Source organism: Salmo salar, chromosome ssa01, assembly GCF_905237065.1.
Source record: "Salmo salar chromosome ssa01, Ssal_v3.1, whole genome shotgun sequence".
Lineage (NCBI taxonomy): Eukaryota > Metazoa > Chordata > Actinopteri > Salmoniformes > Salmonidae > Salmo > Salmo salar.
Genome location: NC_059442.1, coordinates 117,913,525 through 117,940,354, shown reverse-complemented (window position 1 = coordinate 117,940,354; position 26,830 = coordinate 117,913,525). Strand labels below are relative to the sequence as shown.

General features: G+C 43.6%; 2 protein-coding genes across 2 annotated transcripts in view; both read right to left on the bottom strand.

Moving 5' to 3' along the window:
- Positions 1-16,528, bottom strand: part of LOC106594024 (alpha-actinin-2) — a 93,675-nt gene extending 77,147 nt beyond the window's left edge. Inside the window, exons 1-6 of the mRNA XM_045687807.1 lie at positions 15,801-16,528; positions 6,492-6,606; positions 5,791-5,910; positions 5,030-5,116; positions 4,432-4,519; positions 2,468-2,546 (exon numbers count right to left, since the gene is read on the bottom strand). Coding sequence (XP_045543763.1) covers positions 2,468-2,546; positions 4,432-4,519; positions 5,030-5,116; positions 5,791-5,910; positions 6,492-6,606; positions 15,801-16,052 — 741 coding nt within the window. The 5' untranslated portion in view covers positions 16,053-16,528. The remainder of the gene's footprint in view (positions 1-2,467; positions 2,547-4,431; positions 4,520-5,029; positions 5,117-5,790; positions 5,911-6,491; positions 6,607-15,800) is intronic.
- Positions 16,529-20,286: 3,758 nt separating this feature from the next.
- The window catches only part of LOC106592849 (rho GTPase-activating protein SYDE1), a 113,324-nt gene continuing 106,780 nt past the window's right edge, over positions 20,287-26,830 (bottom strand). Inside the window, exons 8-9 of the mRNA XM_045687799.1 lie at positions 24,370-24,652; positions 20,287-21,564 (exon numbers count right to left, since the gene is read on the bottom strand). Of these exons, the coding sequence (XP_045543755.1) occupies positions 21,092-21,564; positions 24,370-24,652 (756 nt within the window). The 3' untranslated portion in view covers positions 20,287-21,091. The remainder of the gene's footprint in view (positions 21,565-24,369; positions 24,653-26,830) is intronic.

Here is a 26,830-nt window from a genome sequence, read left to right as displayed (position 1 = left end):
GTATCAACCAGGTGTTCTAATATCCCCAGATGGTATCAACCAGGTGTTCTAATATCCCAGATAGTATCAACCAGGTGTTCTAATATCCCAGATGGTATCAACCAGGTGTTCTAATATCCCCAGATGGTATCAACCAGGTGTTCTAATATCCCCAGATGGTACCAACCAGGTGTTCTAATATCCCAGATAGTATCAACCAGGTGTTCTAATATCCCCAGATGGTATCAACCAGGTGTTCTTAATATCCCAGATGGTATCAACCAGGTGTTCTAATATCCCAGATGGTACCAACCAGGTGTTCTAATATCCCAGATGGTACCAACCAGGTGTTCTTAATATCCCCAGATGGTATCAACCAGGTGTTCTAATATCCCAGATGGTACCAACCAGGTGTTCTAATATCCCAGATGGTATCAACCAGGTGTTCTTAATATCCCAGATGGTATCAACCAGGGGTTCTAATATCCCAGATGGTATCAACCAGGGGTTCTAATATCCCAGATGGTACCAACCAGGTGTTCTAATATCCCAGATGGTATCAACCAGGTGTTCTAATATCCCAGATGGTATCAACCAGGTGTTCTAATATCCCAGATGGTATCAACCAGGGGTTCTAATATCCCAGATGGTACCAACCAGGTGTTCTAATATCCCAGATGGTATCAACCAGGTGTTCTAATTTCCCAGATCGTATCAACCAGGTGTTCTTATATTCCCAGATGGTATCAACCAGGTGTTCTAATATCCCAGATGGTACCAACCAGGTGTTCTAATATCCCAGGTGGTATCAACCAGGTGTTCTAATATCCCAGGTGGTATCAACCAGGTGTTCTAATATCCCAGGTGGTATCAACCAGGTGTTCTAATATACCAGATGGTATCAACCAGGTTCTTAATATCCCCAGATGGTACCAACCAGGTGTTCTTAATATCCCCAGATGGTACCAACCAGGTGTTCTTAATATCCCCAGATGGTACCAACCAGGTGTTCTAATATCCCAGATGGTATCAACCAGGTGTTCTAATATACCAGATGGTATCAACCAGGTTCTTAATATCCCCAGATGGTACCAACCAGGTGTTCTTAATATCCCCAGATGGTACCAACCAGGTGTTCTTAATATCCCCAGATGGTACCAACCAGGTGTTCTAATATCCCAGATGGTATCAACCAGGTGTTCTAATATCCCCAGATGGTACCAACCAGGTGTCCTTAATATCCCCAGATGGTATCAACCAGGTGTTCCTTGTGGATTACCAACAGCTACAGATCTACTATCTTAGTTTGATCATTTTGTTGACGCAAAGAATTTCCCGGCGCAGCAGGAAATGCAAACTTGTAATGTATTAAAGGTTTAACAAAGCTTCTAAAGTTTGTAATTTCCACTTTAAAATGACTTGATTTGCCCAACGAAAAAAGGTATCAACCTCTACAAAAATGTCCATTAATTATAATCCACATAATAATTCACATTTCCTGTTGCTTTGTCTCCTGGCTCGGTTTCTACAGTCGTTATAGCTTTAGTATGTTTTAGTATGGGCTAACCCTGTTCTGCTCAGCAGTGTCAAGACTAACCCTGCTCTGGTATGGGCTAACCCTGCTCTGGTATGGGCTAACCCTGTTCTGCTCAGCAGTATCAAGGCTAACCCTATTCTGGTATGGGCCAACCCTGCTCTGGTATGGGCTAACCCTGTTCTGGTCAGCAGTGTCAAGGCTAACCCTGCTCTGGTATGGGCTAACCCTGTTCTGCTCGCCAGTGTCAAGGCTAACCCTGCTCTGGTATGGGCTAACCCTGCTCTGGTATGGGCTAACCCTGGGCTAACCCTGTTGGTATGGACTAATCCTGAGTGAATCTCTATGTAGTAAACAGGGCTCTTGACCAGTGAATCTCTATGTAGTAAACAGGGCTCTTGACCAGTGAATCTCTATGTAGTAAACAGGGCTCTTGACCAGTGAATTCCTACGTAGTAAACAGGGCTCTTGACCAGTGAATTCCTATGTAGTAAACAGGGCTCTTGACCAGTGAATACCTATGTAGTAAACAGGGCTCTTGACCAGTGAATTCCTATGTAGTAAACAGGGCTCTTGACCAGTGAATTTCTATGTAGTAAACAGGGCTCTTGACCAGTGAATACCTATGTAGTAAACAGGGCTCTTGACCAGTGAATACCTATGTAGTAAACAGGGCTCTTGACCAGTGAATTCCTATGTAGTAAACAGGGCTCTTGACCATTGAATCTCTATGTAGTAAACAGGGCTGTTGGGTTAGTGGGGTGGTTGGCGTCTACATCTCCCAACATGCACTTCAGCCCAGGTCTTGGACCAGACTAGCCAGAGTGCCAGTCTATTTGTGCCATCATACCATGACAATGAGCGACAAGGAGTTGGCCTGACGGCACAAACAGACTGGCACTGAGGAAGTCCTAGACCAGCATGCATCGGACTCAGGCCACAGCAGACAGAGACCTTGTTGAGCTTGGCATAGTCGATGAGGTCAGGACGGTGTCTGTGTATCAGGGCACACAACGCAAGGCCGTCCTTCCAGCTTCACAGCCAACCAGGGGGAGAGAATCATATCGTCACAGCGGGCCGCCACATCAACAACCAATTAATGCCTTTATCTAACAGTCTTCTAAGGTTAAGGGCCAATTAAATTTGACTTCCTACTAAAGCTTTGTGTTCATTGGTTCTCAGACTGATAGGTGCAGGTGTGATGATACTGAGGATTTGTTTACATTGCAGGTTAGGATAATTAACATAGCAGGTTAGGATAATTAACATAGCAGGTTAGGATAATTAACATGGCAGGTTAGGATAATTAACATGATAGGTTAGGATAATTAACATAGAAGGTTAGGATAAATAACATGGCAGGTTAGGATAATTAACATAACAGGTTAGGATAATTAACATGGCAGGTTAGGATAATTAACATGGCAGGTTATGATAATTAACATGGCAGGTTATGATAATTAACATGGCAGGTTAGGATAATTAACATAGCAGATTGGGAGAATGGGGTTAAGGTTAGGATAATTAACATAGCAGGTTAGGTGAATTAACATGGCAGGTTAGGAGAATGAGGTTAAGGTTAGGAAAAGGGTCAGCTGCAGTTGTCAACAACTGTTGTCCCCAACGCGACCACTAGTTGGAGCTGTAGGTCTACTCCATCCAGCCCCAACCGGTAGAAAGGTAAACAAACCATCTCTGTCGACAAATCATCAGTATAGAGTACAAGCCTTTCTATTAGACTGCTCTCTCTGCTGCAGAACTCAGTCAAATGGATGGTTGTGCTTCTCCAGACTGACATCAATGCACTTTGATCGGTCCGGGAAGAGGCGTCTACCCAGCCGTTAAAGGCCCAATGCAGCTGTTTTTATATCAATGTCAACTCATTTCTGGGTAACAATTAAGAACCTTACTGTAATAGTTTTCCATTGAAATTGACAAAAATATATTTTTTTGTTCTTGCAAAAAAAATAAAAATTCTCAAGCAGATTTTGGCTAGGACTCTCTGGGAATGGTATGAGTGAGGAGAGGAAAACTGGAAACTAGCTGTTATTGGTAGATAGGTTTGGAACTCTCTTTGTTATTGGTCAATTAACCAATTTACAGCCTGGTGATGTCACCAGGCAAGCCGAGACTCCCGCCCATGGAAACCTGCTGATTAGAAGGTTCTGTGTAGATTGCACTTTCAACCAATCAACTATCAGGAAATAACACCGATCAAATGTTTTCACACTTTTACAGTGCTAGTTTCATCAGCTGTTGTTCAATATGATACAAATCACAGGGGGAAAAAAAAACATTTTGACTGCACTGGGCCTTTATCAGATTTAATTACAACCAATGAATGGCAAAGCAGAGTGGTCTTTTTAAAGCCCTGATCTTAAATGGGGAAACGTAAGCATTTATTGGACTGGCTGGACTGCTGATAAACACTGAATTAACATGCATATTTCCTCTTCCCCCCCCCCTCTCTCTCTCTCTATCTATCTATCTATCTATCTCTCTCCTCTTTCCCTCTCTCTCTCTCTCCTCCTCTTTCCGCCTCTCTCTATCCTCCTCTTTCCCTCTCTCTCTCTCTCTCTCTCCTCCTCTTTCCCTCTCTCGCTCTCCTCTTTCCCTCTCTCTCTCTCTCTCTCTCTCTCTCTCTCTCTCTCTCTCTCTCTATCCTCCTCTTCCTCTCGCTCTTTCCCTCTCCCCTCCTCTTTCCCTCTCTCTCTCTCTCTTTGCAGGCAGAGAAGGGGAATGTAAATGTCTGAAGGATGAAAAAAACCGCATCACTGACAAAATGTTGATTCCTTTACTTTACATTCAGAAATGTATTTTTAAAACCCCTTTTATAAAATATTTAAAAAAACAGACAAATAGACGACCATTTACAAGGCTGTGATGGGACTTGAATCTCACTCAGTAAATGGACTCACTTGACGTGGAAGTTCTGGACATTGACATTCCTGTAGGGGGCAGTCTTTCTCTGGCACCATAGAAGAAGACCCTCCTTAGCAGAGGTTTCTACAGGAGAGAACATGGTGATGTTTATTGTAACAACCGTACAGTCCTGGCTCTATCAAACACTCCGAAGGTCCATGTTATGGGCTGTATGCTGCTATTCTACGACAGCCACATTCACTACGGGACAGTTTCCCAGACACATACTAGTCCTGTACTAAGAAGCACTTTTAATGGAGAATCTCACATTGATGTTTTTTGGTCCAAGACTAGTCTGAAATCTGGGTGCATAAAACTGGCCTGATGTGATCTAATATCTAATTAATGGAACTGGCCTGATGTGATCTGTCTAATTAATGGAACTGGCCTGATGTGATCTGTCTAATTAATGAAACTGGCCTGATGTGATCTGTCTAATTAATGAAACTGGCCTGATGTCTATATTGACTGATGATTATATTAACTAACCTTCCATGGAGATAACATACTATACACTATAACTACATGACTGTATTATCTAACCTTCAATGGAGATAACATACTATACACTATAACTACACTGTATTATCTAACCTTCCACTGAGATGTCTTGGATGGCGAAGCGCAGGATGATGGTCCAGATCATTCCCAGAGTCATCTTAATGTTGCCGTCCACAATCTCTGCAGGAGAAACAGGTCAGTAATGCAGTAGTCATGGAGTAGTCATGGAGTAGTCCTGGTCTTTATCTACCAGGTCCGTGTGTTTCCGATTCCTCCAATAAGTATAATATACTGGCATTCAAATGATACGCAATGTTCAATGTCACACATAAATAAAATATTATAGTATAATATGGTATAAATACTAGAGTATGCGCTGTAGTGTTTTTGTGGACTAAAGTCCACAAAAACCATGCAGTGAGTACTATAGTATTAACTGTAGTATTCATTAGTACTTACAGTTAACATAGTATAAATAAAAGAAAACTGTAGTATACACTATAGTAATTACTGTAGTGTTTTTGTAGATTTTAGTATACTGTAGAATTTACTGTAGCGTTTTTATGGACTGTAGTAAATGATAATACACCTTCAGCTGTGGTGAAATAGATCTATAATACACCTTCAGCTGTGGTGAAATAGGACTATAATACACCTTCAGCCGTGGTGAAATAGATCTATAATACACCTTCAGCTGTGGTGAAATAGAACTATAAATACACCTTCAGCTGTGGTGAAATAGAACTATAATACACCTTCAGCTGTGGTGAAATAGGACTATATTATACCTTCAGCTGTGGTGAAATAGAACTATAATACACCTTCAGCTGTGGTGAAATAGGACTATATTATACCTTCAGCTCCAATGGAGACCAGCTTCACTCCTTTGCTGGTGATGTACTCCAGAGCTTTGTTGACGTTGGCTATCTTGTGGAAGCGCATCTTCCCTCTGTCTGGTTTGGGAAGTCTTTCACCTGAGGAAGAGGAGACGTGTTGCTGTATTATTGAAGTCTTTCACCTGAGGAAGAGGAGACGTGTGGCTGTATTATTGAAGTCTTTCACCTGAGGAAGAGGAGACGTGTGGCTGTATTATTGAAGTCTTTCACCTGAGGAAGAGGAGACGTGTGGCTGTATTGACGAATCGGACACACCTTTCAGATGAAAAATCAGTGGGTACCAATAGCCACACACGCACGCACACACGCAAACACACACACACACACACACACACACACACACACACACACACACACACACACACACACACACACACACACACACACACACACACACACACACACACACACACACACAGGCGCGCGCACACACACACACACACACACACACACACACACACACACACACACACACACACACACACACACACACACACACACACACACACACACACACACACACACAGAGATCTACACGCACACACACACGCACACGCACACACACACGCACACACACACAGATCTACACACACACACGCACACGCACACGTACACACACAGATCTACACACACGCACACGCACACGCTGTGAGACCTACCAGAAATGACTTCCAGCAGCAGCATGAGTTTCAGCCCGTTCCTGAAATCCTCCTCGATGTTTTCAATCCCAGTCCCAGCCTTTCTCAGGTGAGAGTTGCACCAAGCTGTGAAGGTCTGAGCACAACAGACGTACGGCTCAACAACGAGTCCGATCCATAAGAGGTTAGACTCGCGCCTGACTCTTTCATGTCTCTTAGATTGCTTTGTTTACAGAGAATACTCCATGTCAACACTTGACCGTGTACAGTATACTGGGAAGGACTTTGGTTGCACAGACAGCTGGACAATTCATTCAGACCCACGAATCGGGGGTCAGAGAGCGTTATTGGGGTATCATTTATCAGACAAACAGACATGGCATGGAGGGATGGCTTTGACCTCTGGGAAGAAAAGTGCTTGGGCGTTATCTTTATCCATCCTCTGTATGAAGCAGTGTTTTCCTGTTATAACCTGTTGTTATAACAGAGGGTAGAGAGAACAGTGTTTCCTGTTATAACCTATAGTTATAGAGAGGGTAGAGAGAGCAGTGTTTCCTGTTATAACCTATAGTTATAGAGAGGGTAGAGAGAGCAGTGTTTCCTGTTATAACCTATAGTTATAGAGAGGGTAGAGAGAGCAGTGTGTCTGCTTTTGGACCCTCCTGAAACCCAATACAGTCCGTCCTATAACCCTCTGTCAGACTGGGCCAGGATTGACAAGGTCTGTTCTCCCCCTGGCATGTCTCTCTCCCTGCCTGTGTCCTCAGCCCAGGTCTGTCCTCCCCCCTGGCATGTCTCTCTCCCTGCCTGTGTCCTCAGCCCAGGTCTGTCCTCCCCCCTGGCATGTCTCTCTCCCTGCCTGTGTCCTCAGCCCAGGTCTGTTCTCCCCCTGGCATGTCTCTCTCCCTGCCTGTGTCCTCAGCCCAGGTCTGTTCTCCCCCCTGGCATGTCTCTCTCTCCCTGCCTGTGTCCGCAGCCCAGGTCTGTTCTCCCCCCTGGCATGTCTCTCTCCCTGCCTGTGTCCTCAGACCAGGTCTGTTCTCCCCCCTGGCATGTCTCTCTCCCTGCCTGTGTCCGCAGCCCAGGTCTGTTCTCCCCCCTGGCATGTCTCTCTCCCTGCCTGTGTCCTCAGACCAGGTCTGTTCTCCCCCCTGGCATGTCTCTCTCCCTGCCTGTGTCCGTAGCACGGTGTATTCCACAAGGTGGTTGGATTTCAGCGATGGCTGTAATTTATGAGTGTGACTGAAGTTGTCACGGTTGTTATTGAAGGAACAAAGGTTCTCCTGGTTTTGAAGCGATGTTCTCTCGTGTGTGTGTGTGGTTGTTGAGATCGTAAATCTATTGACCCAGCTGGGGAAAAAGCTAACGATCGTCCTTCAATGTTAACATGACGGTACAGAACACATGGCTGTGAATGAGAACGCTGTACAGACAACACATTACCCTGTAAAAAGGGTTTTGTTTACTGATTGTCAGAGCCTTTACAGTATGATGCAGGTACAGCTATCATAACAGACTAGGATCTTTATAAACCCATATGTTTTTTTTTTATTTAACTTGGCAAGTCAGTTAAGAACACATTCTTATTTATAATGACGGCCTACCGGGGAACAGTGGGTTAACTGCCTTGTTCAGGGGCAGAACGACAGATTTTTACCTTGTCAGCTCGGGGATTCAATCCAGCAACCTTTCTGTTTACAGGCCAAACGCTCTAACCACTAGACTACCTGCCGCCCCTCCTCTAACCACCAGGCTACCTGCCGCCCCCCCTCTAACCACCAGGCTACCTGCCGCCCCCCTTTAACCACCAGGCTACCTGCCGCCCCCCTCTAACCACTAGGCTACCTGCCGCCCCCTCTAACCACTAGGCTACCTGCCGCCCCTCTAACCACTAGGCTACCTGCCACCCCCTCTAACCACTAGGCTACCTGCCGCCCCCTCTAACCACTAGGCTACCTGCCGCCCCCCTCTAACCACTAGGCTACCTGCCGCCCCTCCACTCTAACCACTAGGCTACCTGCCTCCCCCTCTAACCACTAGGCTACCTGCCTCCCCCCTCTAACCACTAGGCTACCTGCCTCCCCCCTCTAACCACTAGGCTACCTGCCGCCCCTCCACTCTAACCACTAGGCTACCTGCCTCCCCCCCTCTAACCACTAGACTACCCTGCCACCCCTCCACTCCAACCACTAGGCTACCTGCCGCCCCGTATGTTTCCTAGTACAAGGAAAAGTACCAACAGTAAATACCTACTCAGTACTGGAATAGTTTCATAAAGAGTGCGTCAATCTAATAAAACATTTGTTGAAAATCCCATTAGTCCCGTTGGTATGAAGAGATTGGAGAGACAGGCTCAAGGGGATGCGTAATAGTTTTTTTTATTAAACCCAAATTACAGCGTGTCGTGTAAAGGCACGGGGACGAAGACCAAACAAACACGTAACCAAAAACACAGGGTAGAAATCCAAAACAAAAGAGCGAGGAGTACCTCGAATAAATAACACACACGCACAATGATTATCACACGGGACGAGACCCGTAATCACCTGAGCAATCCACAGTGGTACGGAATCCCAAAAACCCACAGCACAGGTACTCACACGCACCAACGGACATTGGAACAATAATCGACAGCCCCAAGGGAAACCAAATGGCACACTTATACAAGTACTAATCAGTGGGAATAGGGGACAGGTGTGCATAAGGAATGTTCCGGATTGATCCGTGACAATTCCCATCAAAATCCATCAGTTTAAAGTAGAGATCTATTTTTTTTGTTGCATGGGCTGCGTCTCAATCCCAGGCATTTGCCTATGTCAGCCTTCCTCGTCTGTGGTGGAAAATGGCTGAGCTACAGCAGTGTTTGTCAGACCAGGAGACATCTTGAAAAATCTGTCTTCTCACGAAAACGTCCGTAGAGTCCAAACCGTTTGGGCTACAAACGAATATGACCCCTCTATGGAAAGGGGAGACTCTCACCAACTCGTCTGAAGGTAACCCAGTACAGGTTTAAAACCTGTTAGGGCTAGGGGGCAGTATTTGCACGGCTGGATAAAAAAATGTACCCGATTTAATCTGGTTACTAATCCTACCCAGTAACTAGAATATGCATATACTTATTATATATGGATAGAAAACACTCTAAAGTTTCTAAAACTGTTTGAATGGTGTCTGTGAGTATAACAGAACTCATTTGGCAGGCAAAACCCTGAGACATTTTCTGACAGGAAGTGGATACCTGATGTGTTGTATTACCTTTAAACCTATGCCATTGAAAAACACAGGGGCTGAGGAATATTTTGGCACTTCCTATTGCTTCCACTAGATGTCACCAGCCTTTACAAAGTGTTTTGAGTCTTCTGGAGGGAGATCTGACCGAACAAGAGCCATGGAACGATGATGGCCCATTAGACACCTGGCGCGCGAGTTCATGTTGGGTACCCTCGTTCCAATGCGTTATAAAAGAGAATGCATTCGTCCACCTTGAATATTATTCATGTTCTGGTTAAAAAGGCCCTAATGATTTATGCTATACAACGTTTGACATGTTTGAACGAACGTAAATATATTTTTTCCCCTCGTTCATGACGAGAAGTCCGGCTGGCTTAGATCATGTGCTAACAAGACGGAGATTTTTGGACATAAATGATGAGCTTTTTTGAACAAAACTACATTCGTTATGGACCTGTGATACCTGGAAGTGACATCTGATGAAGAGAATCAAAGGTAATGGATTATTTACATAGTATTTTCGATTTTAGATCTCCCCAACATGACGTCTAGTCTGTATCGTAACGCGTATTTTTCTGGGCGCAGTGCTCAGATTATTGCAAAGTGTGATTTCCCAGTAAGGTTATTTTTAAATCTGGCAAGTTGATTGCGTTCAAGAGATGTAAATCTATAATTCTTTAAATGACAATATAATATTTTACCAATGTTTTCTAATTTTAATTATTTCATTTGTGGTACTGACTTGACTGCCGGTTATTGGAGGGAAACGATTTCCTCAACATCAATGCCATAGTAAAACGCTGTTTTTGGATATAAATATGAACTTGATAGAACTAAAAATGCATGCATTGTCTAACATAATGTCCTAGGAGTGTCATCTGATGGAGATTGTAAAAGGTTAGTGCATCATTTTAGCTGGTTTTATGGTTTTGGTGACCCTGTCTTTGAATTGACAAAACATTACACACAACTCTTGTAAATGTACTGTCCTAACATACTCTAAATTTATGCTTTCGCCGTAAAACCTTTCTGAAATCGTAAAACGTGGTTAGATTAAGGAGATGTTTATCTTTCAAAGGGTGTAAAATAGTTGTATGTTTGAAAAATTTGAATTTTGACATTTATTTGGATTCAAATTTGCCGCTCTTGAAATGCACCTGCTGTTGATGGAGTGCACCACGGGTGGGACGCTTGCGTCCCACCTAGCCCATAGAGGTTAAAACATTAAATGTAAGTGTGGAGGTACTTCTGTGCCAACAGAGAAAAGGGTTAATACAGTCAGGTTCATAAGTATTTGGACAGTGACACAATTGGCATCATTTTGGATCTGAACGCCGCCACAATGGATTTGAAAAGAAACAATCAAGATGTGCTTTAAATATAGACTTTCATCTTTAATTTAATTATTTTGTCAAAATTATTGTATGAACCGTGTAGAAATTATAACAAATTTTACATACTGTATCCCCTCAATTTTAGGGGCTCAAAAGTAATCATAAATTAAATTGTGAATTTTAATAGTTGGTTGCAAATCCTTTGCAGTCAATGACTTCCTGAATTCTGGAACACATAGACATCACCAGATGCTGGGTTTCTTCCCTGGTGATGCTCTGCCAGGCCTTTACTGCAGCTGTCTTCAGGTCCTGCTTGTTCTTGGGGCGTTTTGCCTTCAGTTTTGCCTTCAGCAAAATGAAATGCATGCTCAATTGGATTCTGGTCTGGTGAATGACTTGGCCATTGCAAAACATGCCACTTCTTTGCCTTAAAAAAAGTATTGGGTTGCTTTCACAGTATGCTTCAAGGGTCATTGTCCATCTGCACTGTGAAGCGCCGTCCAATGAGTTTTAAAGCATTTGGCTGAATCTGAGCAGATAATAATATTGGCCCTTAACACATCAGAATTCACCCTGCTGCTTTTTTATCAGCAGTCACATCATCAATAAATACAAGGGAACCAGTTCCATTAGCAGCTATACATTCCCATTCCATAACACCACCTCCACCATGCTTCACAGATGAGGTGGTATGCTTCTGCATTCTCTTCTCTTCCCATCATTCTGGTATAAATTGATCTTTGATAAAAAAAAATTACATGTTTTTATGGCAAACTCTAATCTGGACTTCCTGTTTTTTTAGGTTTACCAATTGTTTACAGTCTTGTGGTAAACCGTTTGTATTTACTCTAGTGAAGTCTTCTCTTGATTGTTGACTTTGACACAGATATGCCAACCTCCTGGAGGGTGTTTTTGATCTGGACAACTGTTATGAAAAGTTTTTTTTTCTTCACCAGGGAAATAAATTCTTCTGTCATCCACCACCGTTGTTTTCCCATTGGTTTTCTGGGCCTTTCGGTGTTCCTGAGCTCACCAGTGTGTTCTTTCTTTTTAACAATGTACCAAATAGTTAATGTTTTAGCCAACTCTCTGATGGGTTTGCTTTTCGATTTTTCATCCCAGTAATGGCTTGCTTCACTGGCAGTGACAGCTCTTTGGACTTCATATTGAGGGTTAACAGCAACAGATTACAAATGCAAATGCCACACACTGAAATCAACTCTAGACATTTAATCTGCTTACTTGTAAATGAACTAATGAGGGAATAACACACCTGGCCATGGAGAAGCTGAGCAGCCAATTGTCCTAATTACTTTTGGTCCCTTAAAAAAGGGGAGGGGGGACCGCATTTTAAAAGTGCTGTAATTCCTGCACCGTTCACCCGATTTGGATGTAAATACCTTCAAATTAAAGCTGAAAGTTTGCAGTTTCTGCTCATATTCATTATTTAATGTCAACTCCAATACGCTGTGGTAGACAGCTAAAATAATAACAACTTGGTCAATGTCCAAATATTTATGGACCTGACTGTATGTGTCCAAAAAACGTAAATATTTCCTGAGCTTTCTTATACCTCCTAGATATAGGACAGATACTTCAAAACCTTAGTCCTTATTATTTATTAGAATTTTTTTTTTTTTACCCTTTTTTCTCCCCAATTTCGTGGTTATCCAATTGGTAGTTACAGTCTTGTCCCATCGCTGCAACTCCACTACGGACTCGGGAGAGCGGAAGGTTTGAGAACCAAGCGTCCTCCGAAACACAACCCAACCCAGCCGCACTGCTTTTTGAGGAGGGGGGAGCATCTTAAAACAATTCCATATGTTAGCCCCCAATATACCGTTCAGTCAAGTCATATGAGTCAATGGTAGAACTATAGCGCCCCCCTGTTGGTCCAATGTGACTGCGTCACTATGGGAGCGTTGCATGGCTTTCTGAAAGGGGGTATTGACACTGTGGCAGACTGTCAACTTAACAGGAATCATAAAATAAACTCATTATTAACAAATGTTTTCATGTTTGTAAAACATTCTATTATCCAGAATGATGGTTGGGAATATGACCTCTCCAGGTACTAAACCGCATCCCAAACGGCACCATAACCTTCCCCTTCTTGCCATCCTGTGGTTAACCTGAGTGACGGCTTAGTTCTTAGATGGAGTTTCCGATGCGGCCGTAAAAAGGGACTCTACGCTGTAAAACAGGAAATGAAGCAGTTCAGACCTGACCCTGAGAGGAAGTCCGTGCGCCCTAGCTGTGAATCTGGTCGAGTTTAAAATAGCTCCTTATTAAATATGTCTCCATCTCACTGTCTGTCACAGCCTGGTGCGTCTCAAAGGTCTAACTGGACAACACCATATTCAATCCAATATTGTGTCTGTTGTACATCTGATGTATTATGCATAAAAGGGACAGTAATCCTTAACACAGTTGTGCTAGCAGGTACACTTGGTTTTTTTGGTCCCAAATTGGCACCCTATTCCCAATAATAGTGCATTACTTTTGACCAGCCCCTGATCTACAGTAGTGGACTATTGAGAATAGGGTGCCATTTGGGACACTGCTTTGAACAGATATTGTTGGGACAAAAGATAGTTCTGCCAGAACTATAAGTCTCTATTGACCAGAACCCAGATCCTGAAATACAATAATCTGGTAATGGGGGACGGGGACGTGCTATCCCCAATGGTTAAAACTCCTCCAGGGTTTAACATAGCTGCTCCCTGTGGTCACTGCTATATTGTTGTCTCTGTCTGGCAGCACCATAGGCAGGGAAGGAAGCCCTGCCATTCATGTTGAATGAGATAGTCTATTTATGCATTTATGTCTCAGTAATTCCACCCCCAGGGGCAACAGCACCAGAAACATTGATACATCGTGGGAGGCAACCCGTCTGTAGAAAGACTCATTTATGCATGGTTTTATATTGAGGGGTACAGTAGGTATTTATACATGGTTTTATATTGAGGGGTACAGTAGGTATTTATGCATGGTTTTATATTGAGGGGTACAGTAGGTATTTATACATGGTTCTATATTGAGGGGTACAGTAGGTATTTATACATGGTTCTATATTGAGGGGTACAGTAGGTATTTATGCATGGTTCTATATTGAGGGGTACAGTAGGTATTTATACATGGTTCTGTATTGAGGGGTACAGTAGGTATTTATACATGGTTCTATATTGAGGGGTACAGTAGGTATTTATACATGGTTCTATATTGAGGGGTACAGTAGGTATTTATGCATGGTTCTATATTGAGGGGTACAGTAGGTATTTATACATGGTTCTGTATTGAGGGGTACAGTAGGTATTTATACATGGTTCTATATTGAGGGGTACAGTAGGTATTTATACATGGTTCTATATTGAGGGGTACAGTAGGTATTTATACATGGTTCTATATTGAGGGGTACAGTAGGTATTTATACATGGTTCTATATTGAGGGGTACAGTAGGTATTTATGCATGGTTCTATATTGAGGGGTACAGTAGGTATTTATACATGGTTCTATATGGAGGGGTACAGTAGGTATTTATACATGGTTCTAGTAGGTTGCCCCTGATATATTGACAGGTCAGTGACAGATTATTTGTCTTTTGAAAAAAAAAAAGTTACCTGGTCTGGGTATAAATTCTAGAGTAGACAAAGTACATTTGATCATGTAAGTACATGAACTTGGTTTATATTGTAAAAAAAAAAAAAAAAAAAGGTCTGTAGATGTAAATGAACATAATCTATCAGGTTAGTTATTGATCAATACAGACACAGTCCTCCAGTCCCAACCGAGGACCAAGGACATTGTCTGAGCCAACTCTGTATAACCCCCGTCCTCTAGTCCTTTAGCTATAATTAGCTTATAGCATCCATTCTGTCCCCGCTTCGGGCCTAGAGGACGTCACGTACATTCTCTGTGTTACCAGACTATCTGTTGACAGTTCTCATAAAACACACGAATCAAAGGAACGGCAGCGAGAGAGCTGGAGCTGAAGCGCAGGTCATTGCTATGCTGCCTGACTGCCTGGGAGCTATTGTTGGCTTGACTGTCATGGCTGCCTGGGAGCTATTGTTGGCTTGACTGTCATGGCTGCCTGGTGCCCGCTTTACCCACATAGTGTCTCTCACACTGTACCTGCTGTTGTTTTTCTAAGTAAAGTAATCAGTATTTGTGTCCCTTTAATGGTGCTGTTGTAACCGATGTGAAATGGCTAGTTAGTTAGCGGTGGTGCGCGCTAATAGCATTTCAATCAGTGACGTCACTCGCTCTGAGACTTGAAGTAGGGTTTCCCCTTGCGTTGCAAGGGCCGCGGCTTTTGTGGCGCGATGGGTAACGATGCTTCGTGGGATGTCAGTTGTTGATGTGTGCAGAGGGTCCCTGGTTCGAGCCCGGGTTGGGGCAAAGAGAGGGACGGAACCTACACTGTTACACTGTCATGTAAAAACCTTCCCATTATGACGTGTTCTTGTTTTGACTCATTTGACAGTCAGGCATTACATCCACAGACCTCTGCCCTCTCTTTGTAGGCATAGAATTAAAACGTTTACAACAAAAAAAAGTGCAATTTCTTAAATATTAATTATGCACATGAGTAAATATGAATAACATGGTAAATAGTAGAGTTTATCAGCCCTTCTACTACTACTGCTGTGTTTTGACATTCAGTTACTTCCTCAGCCTTGGCTCACTTGACTAGGCTTCGGTAAACCTTTACCAAATGTGGAAATATGAACGAATAGACAGACAACTAATGAAGTATCCAACCTTTCTCTGCTGTTTCTCCCAGGCGGGGTCCAGGAGCAGGTCTCTGTCCCACTCATCCTCCTGGATGGTGTAGTCATTATCCTGCTGTTCCTGCATCTGCATCCTGTATCCATTATTATAGTCTACTGATGTCTGCATCATGTATCCATTACTATAGTCTATAGACGTCTGCATCATCTGGCTCTGCATCGTCTGGTTCTGCATCATCGTCGTGCTCTGCATCATCTGGCTCTGCATCGTCTGGTTCTGCATCCTGAAGCTTTAGAACAACACACCTGACTACAGGGACAACAGGGGTGAACAGACCGGACGACAGAACAACAGGGGTGAAAAGACCGGACGACGGAACAACAGGGGTGAACAGGAGACAAGACAAAACCCTTTGTGTGAGTTTCTTCTCCTGAAGTCGCCGATGCAGCTTGATCAGAAGATGTGTTGGGTGTTTGGAGTCAGAAAGCTGATCAGTCAGTCAGTGTCCTCTCTCGCTCTCTCTCTCTGTCTCTGTCTCTCTCTGTCTCTCTCTCTCTCTCTGTCTCTCTCTGTCTCTCTCTCTGTCTCTCTCTCTCTCTGTCTCTCTGTCTCTCTCTCTCTGTCTCTCTTTCTCTCCGAGTGTCTGTCTGTCCCGTGTTGTCCTTGGACTGCCCTGCAGCAGTTGTCCAGGCAGAGAATGTACCTACTAGTTATAGTTGGGTGTCATGTGACAGTGACCAATAAGAATTGCCATCCGTTGTGTGATCATTCAGAATGTGAGTCTACTACTGGTTACACGTAGTGTTGACTAACTGAGACCATAGAGTTAAATCATTCAGAATGACAGTCTATTACTGGTTCCACCTAGTGTTGACTGTCTAACTGAGACCATAGAGTTAAATCATTCAGAATGATAGTCTATTACTGGTTACACCTAGTGTTGACTGTCTAACTGAGACCATAGAGTTAAATCATTCAGAATGAGAGTCTATTACTGGATACACCTAGTGTTGACTGTCTAACTGAGACCATAGAGTTAAATCATTCAGAATGAGAGTCTATTACTGGTTACACCTAGTGTTGACTGTCTAACTGAGATCATAGAGTTAAATTCCGTGCCTTCGGAAAGTATTCAGACCCCTGGACTTTTCCCACATTTTGTTACGTTACAACCTTATTCTAAAATGGATTACGTAGAACAATTTCCTCAGCAATCTACACACAATACCCTATAATGACAAAGCGAAAACAGGTTTTTAGAAATGTTGGCAAAATTTGTTAAACAGAAATACCTTATTTACATAAGTAACCAAACTGAGCAATCGGGGAGAAGGGCCTTGGTCAGGGAGGTGACCAAGGTCCCAATGGTCACTCTGACAGAGCTCTAGAGTCCCTCTGTGGAGATGGGAGAACCTTCCAGAAGGACAACCATCTCTGCAGCACTTCACCAATCAGGCCTTTATGGTGGAGTGGCCAGATGGAAGCCACTCCTCAGTAAAAGGCACATGACAGCCCGCTTGGAGTTTGCCAAAAGGCACCTAAAGACTCTCAGACCATGACAAACAAGATTCTCTGGTCTGATGAAACCAAGATTGAACTCTTTAGCCTGAATGCCAAGCGTCACATCTGGAAGAAACCTGGCACCATCCCTACAGTGAAGCATGGTGGTGGCAGCATCATGCTGAGGGGATGTTTTTCAGAGTCAGGGACTGGGACACTAGTCACGAACGAGGCAAAGATGAACGGAGCCCCATGATAAAACAACTCCTAGAGGATGGATCCACTACAGAGGGCAGCAGTTCTCCATGATAAAACAACTCCTAGAGGATGGATCCACTACAGAGGGCAGCAGTTCCCCATGATAAAACAACTCCTAGTGGATGGATCCACTACAGAGGGCAGCAGTTCTCCATGATAAAACAACTCCTAGAGGATGGATCCACTACAGAGGGCAGCAGTTCCCCATGATAAAACAACTCCTAGTGGATGGAGCCACTACTACTAGGCCTCTATGAGAAAGAGATCTTGTAGAGGCAAATGTGGTTATGTAAAAGCTGCTCAGGAAGACTCCTCACCCAGACAAGTTCCTACTGTATACGGGAAGAAGACAAGCTTCACACTCATCTGTAAGTATAATACTATGCTTTATTTCTTTGGGTTGATAACACTGTATGGCATACGATACTGCCCAGTTATAACGAGAATAGTGTATTTTAACACTTGGTTTACGATATGCATAGGACATCAACAAAATGTAAGTGCTTATTGTAGATGTACAATACCATGTAATACTGTTTATACAATAAACAGCACAAATACTAAAAAACTAAAAAACAGGAAGTTGTAACATTTTTGGAGCCAACTGCCTCTGTAATATGGCTGTTGCATTCCTTCCGTGGCTTCAAAAATTACACTTATTAAAATATGATTGTACCGTGCACAAATATCACAATAACATGGCTGTTTACGGCAACAATGTATAGCAGAGTAAGCAGCAAAATATTACAAAATAATACAAAATATAAAAAATTATTACAAAATAATACAAAACATAACAAAATATTACAAGTATTACTACTATATTGTTACTTAGTACAGAAGTGCAAGACAGTTTTATAATGAGTCGTTGGTGTGTGTGTGTGTGTGTGTCTTGGAATTCAGCTGAAAGCCAGTTTTATAATGAGTTGTTGGTGTGTGTGTGTGTGTGTCTTGGAATTCAGCTGAAAGCCAGTTTTATAATGAGTCGTTGGTGTGTGTGTGTCTTGGAATTCAGCTGAAAGCCAGTTTTATAATGAGTCGTTGATGTGTGTGTGTCTTGGAATTCAGCTGAAAGCCAGTTTTATAATGAGACGTTGGTGTGTGTGTGTGTCTTGGAATTCAGCTGAAAGCCAGTTTTATAACGAGTCGTCGGTGTGTGCGTGTCTTGGAATTCAGCTGGAAGGCTTGTGCTCGTGTCTAAATCCAACTCAGTTCATTCATTCACAATCAGGTCTCAAGATCAACCTGGAATTTGATTGACAGACATATTAATACTTGAACTAACATATATTTTTTGACATCTAAATCAAATTTAATTTATACAGAACCAGTCAAAAGTTTGGACACATCTATCTACTCATTCAAGTGTTTTTCTTTATTTTTACTATTTTCTACACTGTAGAATAATAGTGAAGACATCAAAACTAGGAAATAACACCCATGGAATCATGTAGTAACCATTAAAAGTGTTACACAAATCAAAATATATTTTATATTGAGATTCTTCAAAGTATCCACCCTTTGCCTTGATGACAGCTTTGCACACTCTTGGCATTCTCTCAACCAGCTTCATGAGGTAGTCACCTGGAATGCATTTCAATTAACAGGTGTGCCTTGATAAAAGTTAATTTGTGGAATTTCTTTCCTTCTTAATGCGTTTGAGCCAATCAGTTGGGTTCTGACAAGGTAGGAGTGGTATACAGAAGATGGCCCTATTTGGTAAAAGACCAAGTCCATATTATGGCAAGAACAGCTCAAATAAGCAAAGAGAAACGACAGTCCATCATTACTTTAAGACAGGAAGGTCAGTCAATCCGGAATATTTCAAGAACTTTTGAAAGTTTCTTCAAGTGCAGTCGCAAAAACCATCAAGCACTATGATGAAACTGGCTCTCATGAGGACCACCACAGGAAATGAAGACCCAGAGTTACCTCTGCTGCAGAGGATAAGTTCATTAGAGTTACCGGCCTCAGAAATTGCAGCCCGAATAAATGCATCACAGAGTTCAAGTAACAGACACAACATCAACTGTTCAGAGGAGGCTGTGTGAATCAGGCCTTCTTGGCCGAATTGCTGCAAAGAAACCACTACTAAAGGACACCAATAAGAAGAAGAAACTTGCTTGGGCCAAGAAACACGAGCAATGGACATTAGATCAGTGGAAATCTGAACCTTTGGTCTGATGAGTTTAAATTTGAGATTTTTGGTTCCAACCGCTGTGTCTTTGTGAGACGTAGAATAGGTGAACGGATGATCTCTGCATGTGTGGTTCTCACCGTGAAGCATGGAGGAGGTGGTGTGATGGTGTGGGGGTGCTTTGCTGGTAACACTGTCAGTGATTTATTTAGAATTCAAGGCATTCTGCAGCGGAACACCATCCTATCTGGTTTGCGCTTAGTGGAACTATAATTTGTTTTTCAACAGGGCAATGACCCACCTCCAGGCTGTGTAAGGGCTATTTGACCAAGAAGGAGAGTGATGGTGTGCTGCATCAGATGACCTGGCCTCCACAATCACCCGACCTCAACCCAATTGAGATGGTTTGGGATGAGTTGGACCGTAGAGTGAAGGAAAAGCAGCCAACAAGTGCTCAGCATATGTGGGAACTCCTTCAAGACTGTAGGAAAAGCATTCCAGGAGAAGCTGGTTGAGAGAATGCCAAGAGTGTACAAAGCTGTCAGCAAGGCAAAGGGTGGCTATTTTGAAGAATCTCAAATATAAAATATATTTTGATTTGTTTTAACACTTTTTTGCTTACTACATGATTCCATATGTGGTATTTCATAGTTTTGATGTCTTCACTATTATTCTACAATGTAGAAAATAGTAAAAAATTAAGAAAAACCCTTGAATGAGTAGCTGTGTCCAAGCTTTTGGCTGGTACTGTACATTTTCAATGCATTATTTGTCCAAAATGAATAAAGATCTATCCTTCATCCTTCACTGGAATTTAGAGAATAAATAATTGGAATTACATCAACAAATCCTAAAAATAGACCTTAAATGGACTTCTTTCGAATGGGAGAAATAAATAAATACTTTTTTGGCACAAACATTTGACTGACAACAAAACAGAGCAAACGTCTATAACAGTCAAACTGACAGGCGAGCATTGCAGCCTTACATGGCATAGAAACTAGGATTTTACAAACAATGAATTGTCAAGGATTTTTGTTTTTGTATTTTTTTAGAACTTTGCTGGTCGATGTCTCTACAAATAAGGTGTCCTTGTGTTATCAAAGACTAGAATGTTATCACTTGTTTTTAGAAGAACCAGCATTTGGAATAAGAAAACACCAGGAATGAAGCATTTTAAACATATTGGAACAGTTAAATACACTTCAACATTACTGAAGCAAATACCATTGCTTGTCGTCTTTCTTTGATCATTTCCTAATAAAGACTAGAATTTCCTGACCTTCAATAATACTATCTGTCTCTCTCCTCCTCCCTTCCTCTCCTCTTCTCCTCTCTCCCCCTCTCTCCTCCCCTCCTCTCCTCTCCTACCCTCCCCTCTCCTCTCCCCTCTCCTCTTCTCCCCCTCCTCTCCTCCCTCTCCCTCTCAGAGACAGATGTTGATCTGTTTGGACAGCTCTCTCTCCAGGTCTGATATCAGCGTATCAAAGTCTTTGAGACTAAGTCTGCAGGTAAACGGGGCGTCAAAATCCAGGACCAAGTCGTCTACGTACTGAGTCCACTCCACCTTCTTCACCTCCCTCTCTTCCTCCTCTTCCTCACTGTCGCTCCCTGCCACCTCATCGTAGTCCGCATCCCCTCCGGACAGAAAGTCCCGCCCACACACGCTCCAGTCGCCAGCGTACCGGTTACAGGGCGGGCTCTCCAGTCGGCCCCGGCCACGTCGCGACACCACGCCCACTTCAACCCCTGGTAGGTCCAGAGGCAGCGACAGGCCACGCTGGCAGCGCCGCTGCAGGGGGTTATGGGGCATGGGGCTGGGAAGGGAAGGAGGCACGTCTGAACTGGAGGAGGGCTGGAGGAGGGTGGGAGAGTTGTCTGTCACTCTGTCTGTGGGAACTAAGGAGTTAGGAAGCAAAGAGAAGAAAGGTTTCAAACCCAGTGTTAAATGTTCTAAACACATCCCACTGTTGCAAATCAAATATATATATATATATATCCACTCATTTGAAGGAAAATAGTAAACGTCGAAATTCACTGCCAGTGTTTGTCTATGGAGATTGCATGGCTGCATGCTCGATTTTATACACCTGTCAGCAACGGTGTGGCTGAAATAGCCAAATCCACTCATTTGAAGGGGTGTCCACATACTTTTTCAGCCACACCCTTTGCTGACAGGTGTATAAAATCGAGCACGCATCCATGCAATCTCCTTAGACAAACATTGGCAGTAGAATGGCCTTACTGAAGAGCTCAGTGACTTTCGACGTGACACCATCATTTAAATTTTTATGAGAATTTTTAAATGTTTTATTTAACCTTTATTTAACTAGGCAAGTCAGTTAAGAACAAATTCTTATTTAAAATGACGGCCTAACCCCGGACGATGCTGGGCCAATTGTGTGCCGCCCAATGACGGCCGGTTGTGATACAGCCTGGAATTGAACTAGGGTCTGCAGTGACGCCTCAAGCACAGAGATGCAGTGCCTAAGACCGCTGCGCCACTCGGGAGCCCCCAAGAGTCAGGGTGCCACCTTTCCAACAAGTCAGTTCGTCAAATTTCTGCCCTGCTAGAGCTGCCCTGGTCAACTGTAAGTGCTGTTATTGTGAAGTGGAAACGTCTAGGAGCAACAACGGCTCAGCAGCGAAGTGGTAGACCACACAAGCTCACGGAACGGGACCCGCGAGTGCTGTAGTGCGTAACGGGTAAAAATAAAAAGATTACTTAAAAAACTGAAATACCTTATTTACATAAGCATTCATACTTCAGACCCTTTGCTATGAGACTCGAAATTGAGCTCAGATGCATCCTGTTTCCATTAATCATCCTTGAGATGTTTCTACAACTTGATTGGAGTCCACCTGTTGTAAATTCAATTGATTGGACATGATTTGGAAAGGTACACACATGTCTATATAAGGTCCCACAGTTGACAGAGCATGCCAGAGCAAAAACCAAGCCATGAGGTCGAAGGAATTGTCCGTAGAGCTCAGAGATATGATTGTGCCGAGGCAAAGATCTGGGGAAGTGTACCAAAACATTTCTGCAGCATTGAAGGTCCCCAAGAACACAATGGCCTCCATCATTCTTAAATGGAAGAAGTTTGGAACCACCAAGACTCTTCCTAGAGCTGGCCACCCAGCCAAACTGAGCAATCGGGGGAGAAGTGCCTTTATCAGGGAGGTGACCAAGAACCCAATGGTCACCCTGACAGAGCTCCAGAGTTCCTCTGTGGAGATGGGAGAACCTTCCAGAAGGACAACAATTTCTGCAGAACTCCACCAATCAGGACTTTATGGTAGAGTGGCCAGACGGAAGCCACTCTCCAGTAAAAGGCACATAACAGCCCTCTTGGAGTTTGCCAAAAGGCACCTAAAGAACTCTCAGACCATGACAAACAAGATTCTCTGGTCTGATGAAACCAAGATTGAACTCTTTGGCCTGAATGCCAAGCATCACATCCGGAGGAAACCTGGCACCATCCCTACGGTGAAGCATGGTGGTGGCAGCATCATGCTGTGGGGATGTTTTTCAGAGGCAGGGACTGGGAGACTAGTCGGGATCGAGGAAAAGATGAACAGAGCAAAGTACAGAAAGATCCTTGATGAAAACCTGCCCCAGAATGAATGCTCAGGACCTCAGACTGGGGTGAAGATTCAACTTTGAACAGGACAACAACCCTAAGCACACAGCCAAGACAACGCAGGAGTGGCTTCTGGGAAGTCTCTGAATGTCCTTGAGTGGCCCAGCCAGAGCCCGGACTTGAACCCGATCGAACATTCAGCGACACTCCCCCTCCAACATGACAGAGCTTGAGAGGATCTGCAGAGAAGAATGGGAGAAACTCCCCATATACAGGTGTGCCAAGCTTGTAGCGTCATACCCAAGAAGACTTGAGGCTGTAATCACTGCCAAAGGTGCTTCAACAAAGTACTGAGTAAAGGGTATGAATACTTATGTAAATGTGATATTTCAGTTTTTTATATTGAAAAAATTAGCTAAATTCTTTTTTATAACTATTTTTGCTTTGTCATTATGGGGTATTGTCTGTCGATTGATGAGGAAAAAAACGAAGTAATACATTTTAGAATAAGTCTGTAACGAAATGTGGAATAACGTAACAAAATGTGGAAAAAGTCAAGGGGTCTGAATACGTTCCGAAGGCACTTTACAGTATCACTACCAAGCAGGAAGACTGGTTGAAATGACGTAACAAAGCTATTTCTCTGGTTGTAATGAGGTCATATCCATCAGTTTGGCCCGTTGGATATGTCGGCCTAATTTGTACCAACTGTCACGTCCTGACCCTAGTAAGATGTCATTTTCTATAGTAGAGTAGGGCAGGGAGTGACAGGGGGTGTTTTGGGTTGTTCTATGTTTTCTATTTCTATGTTTAAGTTCTAGTTTTTCTATTTCTATGTTGGGATTGTTTGGGGTTGATCTCTAATTGGAGGCAGCTGATCCTCATTATCTCTGAATATAGAGATCATATTTAAGTAGGGGTTTTTCTCTTCCTGTTTTGTGGGTGATTATCTTTTGAGTAGTGTGTTTTCCTCTCTGCATCATGTTTTTTTGTGTGTGTGTTTTTCAAGTATTTAGTGTATTGCATTCAGTTTCACGTTTGATGTCAAAGATGTGGAACTACGAACACGCTGCATTTTGGTCCGCTCCTTCGAACAGCCGTGACACCAACAGACACTTACTGGGCCAAAGCTGCAGCAGGTAATGCAAGGCCTCGATGTGTCTCTTGAAGTCCACAGCACTGGCGATCTCCTCACTGTGAGCAAAACTCCGTCCGCCCCTTCCACAGCTCCCCCCGTGCCCGACCTGCCCTCCCTGTCCTGGTGCAGTGGGTCTCCAGGACTCCTGGGTTGGGGTCAGGAGCACCGGGCCGAAACACACGGCCAGGTTCTGACAGTTCATCCGGTTACAGTCACTGTAGGAGGCAACAAGGCTCAGATGGTCCAGGAGCAGCGAGAGGGTGGCCTGGAGAGAGGGGAGAGAGAAGAGGGTTAGACAGGGAGGACTGGAGGAGGGACAGGGGGGACTGGAGAGAGGGGAGAGAGAAGAGGGTTAGACGGGGAGGACTGGAGGAGGGACAGGGGGGACTGGAGAGAGGGGAGAGAGAAGAGGGTTAGACAGGGAGGACTGGAGGAGGGACAGTGGGGACTGGAGAGAGGGGAGAGAGAGAAGAGGGGAGGGGAGAGAGAGGGGGTTGAGACAGTAGAGTTAGAGGGTTAGACAGGGAGGACTGGAGGAGGGACATGGGGGACTGGGGGAGGAACGGGGATTGGAGGAGTGACAGGACAGACTGGGGAGAAAAGAGAGGGGAGGGGAGAGAGAGGGGGTTGAGACAGTAGAGTTAGAGGGTTAGAGTGACTGTAGGATGCCAACGGGTTCAGGAGAAGGGAGAAGGTTGTCTGGAGGAGACAGAGGAGAGAGTTAGATAGAATAGGATGGTCTAGAGAGGAGACAGCAGAGTTACAGACAACCTAATCTACCTAACCCTACCTAACTCTACCCAACCCTACCCAACCTAACCCTATCTAACCCTACCCAACCCTACCCAACCCTACCCAACCCTACCTAACCCTACCTAACCTACCTAACCTACCTAACCCTATCTAACCCTATCTAACCCTATCTAACCTACCTAACCCTATCTAACCCTATCTAACCCTACCTAACCCTACCTAACCCTACCTAACCCTACCTAACCCTACCTAACCCTATCTAACCCTACCTAACCCTATCTAACCCTACCTACCCTATCTAACCCTACCTAACCCTACCTAACCCTACCTAACCCACTGTGAACCCTACCAAACCCTCTGTGAACCCTTCCTAACCCTCTGTGAACCCTTCCTAACCCTCTGTGAACCCTTCCTAACCCTCTGAACCAAGGATTGATCACCACAAAAGTGGAGACAAATTTGACCCCAGTAACTACCGTGGGATATGCGTCAACAGCAACCTTGGGAAAATCCTCTGCATTATCATTAACAGCAGACTCGTACATTTCCTCAGTGAAAACAATGTACTGAGCAAATGTCAAATATTCACCCTACACACCCTAATTGACAAACAAACCAAAACTAAGGCAAAGCCTTTTCATGCTTTTGTTGATTTAAAAAAAGCTTTCGACTCAATTTGGCATGAGGGTTTGCTATACAAATTGATGGAAATTGGTGTTGGGGGAAAAACATACGACATTATAAAATCCATGTACACAAAAATTGTGCGGTTAAAATTGGCAAAAAACACACACATTTCATTCCACAGGGCTGGGGGGTGAGACAGGGATGCAGCTTAAGCCCCACCCTCTTCAATATATACATACATACATATATATATATATATATCAACAAATTGGCGAGAGCACTAGAACGGTCTGCAGCACCCGGCCTCACCTTACTAGAATCTGAAGTCAAATGTCTACTGTTTGCTGATGATCTGGTGCTTCTGTCACCAACAAAGGAGGGCCTACAGCAGCACCTAGATCTTCTGCACAGATTCTGTCAGACCTGGGCCCTGACAGTAAATCTCAGTAAGACAAAAATAATGGTGCTCAAAAAAGGGTCCAGTTTCCAGGACCACAAATACAAATTCCATCTTGACACCGTTGCCCTAGAGCACACAGAAAACTATACTGTATATACCTCGGCCTAAACATCAGCGCCACAGGTAACTTCCACAAAGCTGTGAACGAGCTGAGAGACAAGGCAAGAAGGGCCTTCTATGCCATCAAAATGATCATAAAATTCAACTTACCAACTAGGATATGGCTGAAAATACTTGAATCAGTTATAGAATCCATTGCCCTTTATGGTTGTGAGGTCTGGGGTCCGCTCACCAACCAAGAATTCACAAAATGGGACAAACACCAAATTGAGATTCTGCATGCAGAATTCTGCAAAAATATCCTCTGTGTACAACGTAAAACACCAAATAATGCATGCAGAGCAGAATTAGGCCGATACCCGCTAATTATCAAAATCCAGAAAAGAGATGTTATATTCTACAACCACCTAAAAGGAAGCGATTCCCAAACCTTCCATTACAAAGCCATCACCTACAGAGAAATAAACCTGGAGAAGAGTCCCCTAAGCATGCTGGTCCTGGGGCTCTGTTCACAAACACAAACGCACCCTACAGAGCCCCAGG